Source organism: Coffea eugenioides, chromosome 5 (genome assembly GCF_003713205.1).
Source record: "Coffea eugenioides isolate CCC68of chromosome 5, Ceug_1.0, whole genome shotgun sequence".
Classification (NCBI taxonomy): Eukaryota; Viridiplantae; Streptophyta; class Magnoliopsida; order Gentianales; family Rubiaceae; genus Coffea; species Coffea eugenioides.
The window spans coordinates 44,232,093-44,239,793 of record NC_040039.1 but is presented as its reverse complement, the minus strand read 5'-3'; the positions used below and the strand labels follow the sequence as shown (position 1 = coordinate 44,239,793).

Here is a 7,701-nt window from a genome sequence, read left to right as displayed (position 1 = left end):
TAAAACTTTTAAAGTTTAATCTTGTGATTTTTTACACGATTTACTTGATTTATTATAACTCCGTGAGTGACGTTCTCAAAATACTCCTGTTTAGTTGGTCAATTAGGAGTCAAGTTAGTTTTAAGTGGTGATACTCCTTAATTGGAACTGCAAAATAAGTTCAGATATCAAATTGGTTAGAAATAAAAGTTAGGAACTAAATCAGCACTAGTGAAAAGTTTAGGGATGAAATTGACCATTTTTGCTTATCTTTATTTGGTGGTTGAAGTCTCTTATGCATGCATGTGATAACAGAAAACATATATATTGAAACAAAAACATCAATAAAATTAAACCATAAATGCTTGTGAGTAACCGCCAAATTTATATATAGTAAGCTAGCTATTTATACATTATGTGTAGTTAACCATATGAACAGTTATGAACACATTCTGATTTCTGAATACAAAGTGGCAGAACAATTTGTTGAATAGGTTATATGGTGTAGGACTTTACTTTTAGCTAGAATTGGAGAATTAGGGAAATTAAGAGCTCTAGAATTCTTTAGAATGGAAAAATGTTCCATATCTTCCCTTCAATGGTAACTGCTGAAGAGGAATTGAATTTTGTTTCTTGCAACTTCATCTTGTATTTTGATCATTAATGGGAAATTGCATAATCACAATATATATCACTTCATAACAGTTTCGATTTGTTGCACATTACATTAATATCTAACAATCCAGTGTATATGATCTTACCTCGGGGCAATTTCACTTATTTAAGACCAAGAAAAAGAAATCATATATTGTCTTAATTGTAGAATCACTTTATATATTTTTTTCTTTTCTTACATCAAATCTTAAATCCGAATGGAAAAGTAAAGAAAGTGAAAAAACTGAAGCCAAAAGAGGTTTTGCCTTTGTGGAGTGAATATTATAGTATTTGAAAGAAATGTCTTAAAATCACCATTAAAAGGAGAAGTAAATGCCAGTTTAAAAGATTAAGGAGAAATTAATTGACCTCTTGGGATTTTTCCGCTACCTTTCAGGTGAACATATACTTAAACTTTCTCTTTTTTTTTTGTTCCAAAGCTTCTGGTGAATAATTCCTTCAAAAAAAGAAAAACATGGGAATAAAAGATGACACAATTTATAGGATATGTGCCTAAGCATAAATCAGCAATATGTCCTCTTTACTAATATTCATGTTCTGTCTCAAGAAAGTCACATTTATGCTCTTTTTTTTTTTTCACTCATTTTGTTTCTTTGAATAATCCCTCGATGATATGATAATACAAAGCTATGCAGATAATCCTTTTTGACTATTTAAATATACCTATTGAAGATAACAAAAATACATATCAAGCTTTTGTTCTAAATTGCAGTGACAGCTCAATATTGTTTCTTGCTTCAAAAATCCCTTTGTACCCTTTTTTCTCTAAATCAACAAGCAAAACAATAAATAAATAAATAAATAATCACACACAGCCCTCTTTATTTTATGTCATTTTCGTTGGAAAGACACCTATAATTAAACTTTTTCACATATCCTTTCTTAATGACTAATTAATTCACATATCCTTAATTTCCTTTCTTGTTCTTTATCCCCTATTGTGGTGGCCGAATGCGGTCCGGATGAAACGACACCGTCTGCTGGAGCACAAGTCCTCGTTTCTAGCCGTTACACAAATGCACCCCATTCCAACCATCACACCCAGCTCCCCCAACTTTTCAAAAAACAATTCGACCGTTAGACTAAACCGAACGTTGGTCCTTCTACTATAATCTTCGTTTCATCTCCCCGCACTTCTTTTTCTCATCATGGTCTAGACATCGACAATCATCCCAACATTCTCACCACCAATCTCTCTTTTATCAGTCACCACAAGAAAAAAAAAAAAGAAGTGACATTTTCTTGGCCAATTATGGCGGTTGCTGAAGACCCAAATGGTAATAATACTAGTGAGGCATACATGATAGATGAGGCCTATGAATTCAGGGCCCCAAAATTCTATGACTTTATTGATGGTGAAACGCAGGAAGATATGAAAAAGGCAGAGCTTTGGTTTGAGACTGCTTGTAGTTATGCCCCTTCTCGTACGTTCATTTTCACCTTCTGATTTCTCCCTTAGCCTTAGAATTTCCTCACTTTTTTAGGGGTTTATGGAGTTTCTTGTATTGTTGGAGTCTTTAGGTTAGTAGGTTTTCATTTTCTTGACTTAATTTTCGTGGGTTTTCTTTCATTATAATATAGTGTTAGTTATTTTAGCTTTCATTTGACACTGCCTGCAGTTTTGCCCTAACCTTTTATCGAATTTGAATTCGTAATTTATGATCTGGGTCCTTGATTTTCTTTCATAATGGATGAATTTTCTTTATGGGTTCTTGATTAATTGATACCTTCTTCAGTTCATTTTCTTTTCAAGTACCTTCTTTTAAATTAGGATTCAATAAATGATTAAAGTATCCTCATAAATTCGTTTGTTGAGAGTGCTAAGTCTTTCATGTATTGCTGGGGTTCCTATTAAAGTATCTTGTGCGAACATTTCCGGACATAGCTAAGTTTGATTGTGGTCATTTCTTGAAATGTCCTCTTTCTCGTCCGCCTGAGTTTGTGCGTGTCTGAGTGCGTGTGTGGTTTTTGTTTTTTGTTTTTTGTTTTTAACTTCAAAATAAGGCGTCTCTGGTTCATCATGTTCGGTTCTAGAGTTGGTCAATCACCTGGAAGAGAAACAGGGAAACGGAACTGATATTGCTATGTTTTTGGCCTAACCATGCTTGTAGGTCTTCTGATATGCTATTCTGTTGAACCATAGTTGAACTAGACTTTAAAGTTGAATTGATTTATTCCCTTATTGTCAACCACTTGAATTGATGAAGAAACAATATCAGTTCAATCAGGCAATTTTTAGAAGAATCAGTTGTATTAGGCCCAAATTAGGAGCAGATTTGATGCTCATATATGACCTTTAAATTGCTGTTGTTTCAGTTAATTGATGGCTCCAGTAACTTTAATCCTAGAACACTATGGTGACTATACGTAAAAGATGATTGAAGCATTACTACTATAAACATTTATTTCCTTGTCCAGGGAAGAAATATAAGGTCAGTACAATGATTGAGACCATGCAATCATGGTTAGGCAGTACCTTGGAAACTACTCATTTTCTTTTTCTCTATAATTCAAGACACTGAAATAACTGAAGACATTTTCTAACCTTGATGGAAATGATGAGAAGTTTTATAGGACTTTTTCTGTAGCAATTTGCTTGGCTCTTGTGTTTGTGGTCCACGTACTTTTCTGTTTGTGGAATGCTGCAACACTCTCTTGGGGATGCTTGTAGTTCAATTGGAGGAATCGCTTGGGATGATAAATTTTTTGTCTTAGTGTTGCTTTTCTGTATTCCACCTTTTCGAAACTAAGGGGATTGTTGTCTAAATCCTTTTTTTTTTTCTCTTGAATCCTGCAGCATTTATGCCCAGAATCAAGGCTGGCAGGTCCGTGCAACTTGCTAGTATATGTGATTTTAACGAGGGTGAGAATTTGCACAAGGTACTTACACCTACAATACACTCCGTTCCTTCAATTAGTATCCCGAGATGCATAGATACTCCTTGCCTGTTGTCTAGTTCCATGTTGATCTGGTTACCTGCTATTTAGGCATCAGAATCATCGGAATCAACAGCTACTTGTAGTACTGCAAAAGAGTCAACTTTGGAATTGGAGAGCCAAATCAGGTTGATCTCTTTATATTGTCCAAAAACCAACATATGTTTACTTAAGTCCTGTTGAAAGTTCACCTCTTTGTTCATATGTTCTTCATATTATACTTGATTGGAAAGATATCCTAATTTTCCTGCATGATACAGGCCCCAGGCTGCTGGAGAACTTAGGGCATCTGAAATTAAGAATGTGAATCCAGTTGAGCTTAAAGAAGAACCTTCAAGAAGTCTTACTAGTGCTGTATGTGTAGTAGTACTCATTTTTCAATAGAGCAATGACGCAATGTGGTTCAGTTTCTCATAACCTTTTTCTATTTGCAGGAATTAGATGGGAAGGAATCTTCTGTCCCAGGTTGGTCAGCTATTTTAAACCTCCCAGTAACTGTTGTTCTTTCGACGCTTCCCTCTGTTTCTTTAAAATAGCATATGTATCTAATAACAGTTGGCGGAGAAGTTTCAACCCCAGCACCACCAACAAATTCTGGGAGGAATAAATCCCAGCAAACTGATTCCAAGAAGCAACAGACAGCCAGAAAGATAGCCAGTATGCTGAAGAACCCTCCAGCATTGAAGTCGAAATATCAGTCACAATCAAGAAGCAGTAAACCAGCTAGTGTCAGAAAGTCTGTACTACATACTTTTCATGAACTCTTTACAAAAATACTTGTGCATTCTTCTCTAGATGATTTGTTTTTCTTTTCTTATTTTCTATTTTGATTTATACAGGGACACAAATGTGAAAAGCACTGTTGAAACTCCTAATTTTGCTCAGGAAAATCAAGCCGTAAAGCGGCAAAAACTTGAAGGGGGCAAATCTAGGCAGGTTAGTGTAATCGTACTTAATCAGCATGCACTGATACTTTAAGAAGTTTCATTCTGAACTTTTCTTCTTATGCTGGATTATTAGATCCTTAATGTCAAACCCCAAAATTTGCCCCACAAAACAAGGAATGGCCTGGTCAGCAGCAGTTCCAACTTATGCTTGTCAACTGCCAAAACCAACAAGGAGAATAGAAAGGTTACTTGGTTTAGATTTTCTTCCTTTTGATTTAGATTTTATCTACTTTTTAGGACTTTGTTCTACAATGTAATCTTCATGTAGCTGACTGAGTTCAACCATCTTCAATGTTCAGCTTTATGTTCGAGAACCTGCTATACCATTTGTTTCGATGGCAGAAATGATGAAGAAGTTTCAGTCCAACACACGAGAGATGTCTCTGCCTCCTAGGAGCAGCAGTTCACTATCACATGTAATTCAACAATTCTTGTATCTGTTCTGTGGCTTAGTTTCTTGAAGCATTTTTTTAAATCAATTTTTGCATGCTCAGGATTCTGCTGCTGGAACAGTGCAACGGAAGCCCAAGCTCACGTTGACAAGGCCAAAGGAACCTGAGTTTGAAACAGCTCAGAGGGCGCGTCCAGTGAGAGTAAAGAGTTCTGCTGAGCTTGAGGAAGAAATGATGGCTAAAGTCCCCAAGTTTAAAGCTCGGCCATTAAATAAAAAGGTATCGGTTTGTCTTGTCAATTAAGGATATCCTTACTTGATTTGTCATGTGCCCCATTTGTATGATGGTACCTTACATTTTGCCTGTGTCATAGATTTTGGAAACGCCGACTTTGCCTAAATTGCCAAGAACCACACCCCAGCTTCCAGAATTTAAGGTACTTATGATGTAATAAAGGATTTTCAAGAGAGAACACCAGAGTGAAACAGGGGGGAATGAGGGAAAGTTCCTGATCAGGGACACGATAGAAAATGCAAAATACATTAAAATAATGAGGTTGGTACATTTCGCTTTGCAGGAATTTCATCTGGAAACAATGGCAAGAGCAAATCAGAATGCAGAAACATCTACTGTAGCATCTATAGAATCTTCTCAGGCTTTTGAAGTACTATTCCTTCTTTGAACTTTGTGATTTCTAGTGAATATGTGGTTTTCTAGGCTAAAATTGCTTATCTATACGTTACAGAGTTATCTGTGGAAGCCACATCTCACAGCACCAAAATCACCTCGTCTTCAAACATCACTTAGGGCACGGACGCCAAAGATCAAAAGTTCTGATGAATTGGAAGAAGAAGAACTAGAAAAAGTTCCCAAGTTCAAGGCAAGACCTTTAAACAGGAAGGTAGCTAGCTGCCACCACCCTTGGACTATATATGTTTTGTTAACCTTTGGATTGCCTATTTGATATCATAAGCTTTTCATATGTCACAGATATTCGAGAGTAAAGGAGATTTGGGAATGTTCTGCAACACCAAAAGGCAGGTCACTATGCCTCAAGAATTTCATTTTGCCACAGACGAAAGGATCCCACCAGCAACTAATGTGGCTGACATGTTTGACAAGGTTTTCATATTTGCTAATTCAACTTTCTTTAGCATACCATCTAGTCCAATTATTACTCTTTGTTTCCCCCATTTTCTGACGATTGCATCTTTCTCAAAATTTCAGCTTTCAATCAATTCAGAACGTCAACAGGACAAACCTATTCCTGGGAACACTACTCCTAACCCTTTCCATTTGCATACAGAGGTACATTTGCATTCAGATGGATATCTATCATTGATATATTCCATTTCCGGTTTAGATCTATGCACCAAAGTAATCGTCATGGCTTTGGGTCATATTCTTAGGAAAGAGGAGCAGAGAAAGAGAAGAAACTGGTTAGTGAGCTTTTGCAGAAACAGTGGGAGGAAGAAAGGGCTAGGATTCCAAAAGCTTTGCCATATCCTTACACCACTGATTACCCTGTGGTATTTCCCCATCTTCTTGTTTATAATTTGATCAATTATTAGCAGATAGAAGATAGTTGATGGCATTACTTTTGAAAGGGAGGGCTTGTTAATTTTTGTCTATTCTTGAGCAGATTCCACCCAAACCAGAGCCAAAACCTTGCACAAGACCAGAACCTTTTGAATTAGAGAGTTTGGTGAGGCATGAAGAAGAAATACAGAGGGAGATGGAAGAAAGGCAGCAAAGGGAGACTGAAGAAGCCCAAATGAGAATATTTAAGGCCCAACCTATATTGAGAGAGTAAGACCTTAGTTTGCTTTCTCTGCTCTGCTCTGCTGTTTTATTTCTTCACTTTGACAACTGCGGGGATAAAATGATTTTCTTTTTCCTGCTAATGAAGGGATCCAATTCCAGTCCCTGAAAAAGCACGTAAACCACTCACAGAGGTTCAGACATTCAATCTTCATGTAGACCATCGAGCTGTTGATAGAGCTGAATTCGATAAAAAGGTAACAGATGTTTATGAGTTTGAACCTTTGAGGAGAGGGGGGGGGGGGGGAGGATTGGGATTTTGCGTCCAAAGTCACAAGCTGACATTAAACTGGTTTCAGGTCAAGGAGAAAGAAATGATGTACAAGAGATATAGAGAGGAAGCTGAATCAGAAAGACTGGTATATACAGATAAACATTCAAGTTTATTAATGCAATTTCCTGACAATGGCTAATGTGAGCGAATTGCAGATGGAAGAAGAGAAGGCATTAAAACAACTAAGAAGGACATTGGTGCCTCATGCCCGACCAGTTCCTAACTTCGAGCATCCTTTCTTACCACAAAAGTATGCAAACAAAGAAACTGCTTGTTTTTCTTATTATCTATGTATCCTATTCAATTCCTCTGCTTTTGCTTTTTGCCTCATATTGATATCTAACCTCATAATTCTTCTGTACATAACAGGTCTTCTAAGCAAGTTACAAAACCAAAGTCCCCAAGACTAAATATACTGAAAAGAAAAGAAAAGAGAAGGATGGTCTGCCCTGTGCCGGCAACAGCTTCCAGTTTGCCAACTCAGATGAGATGATTTGGATGTGTAAATCTCGTTCAAGACCTCTTGAACTCCCTACCCTTTCTTCAGTTGCTGCCTTCAACAGCTATGTAGGCTATGTAAAACCAGTCCCATCTGGCTTCTGACTACATATATCACAAAATTTTTTGATTCAATATATAAGTTCATAATTCATTTTATTTAATATAAATGCTCTTC

General features: G+C 36.7%; 1 protein-coding gene across 1 annotated transcript; it reads left to right on the top strand.

The window, feature by feature from the left end:
* Positions 1 to 1,821: 1,821 nt before the first annotated feature.
* LOC113770844 (protein TPX2) lies at positions 1,822 to 7,658 on the top strand. Its single transcript, XM_027315452.1, has 21 exons — positions 1,822 to 2,078; positions 3,452 to 3,534; positions 3,643 to 3,719; positions 3,852 to 3,945; positions 4,026 to 4,056; positions 4,147 to 4,327; positions 4,431 to 4,527; positions 4,612 to 4,722; positions 4,838 to 4,954; positions 5,033 to 5,209; positions 5,304 to 5,366; positions 5,508 to 5,594; positions 5,676 to 5,831; positions 5,921 to 6,052; positions 6,158 to 6,238; positions 6,340 to 6,459; positions 6,573 to 6,739; positions 6,840 to 6,948; positions 7,051 to 7,110; positions 7,181 to 7,275; positions 7,395 to 7,658. Exons 1-21 carry the CDS (start codon positions 1,907 to 1,909, stop codon positions 7,516 to 7,518), a joined length of 2,334 nt encoding a protein of 777 aa, XP_027171253.1. The 5' UTR covers positions 1,822 to 1,906; the 3' UTR covers positions 7,519 to 7,658.
* The last annotated feature ends 43 nt before the right edge of the window (positions 7,659 to 7,701 follow it).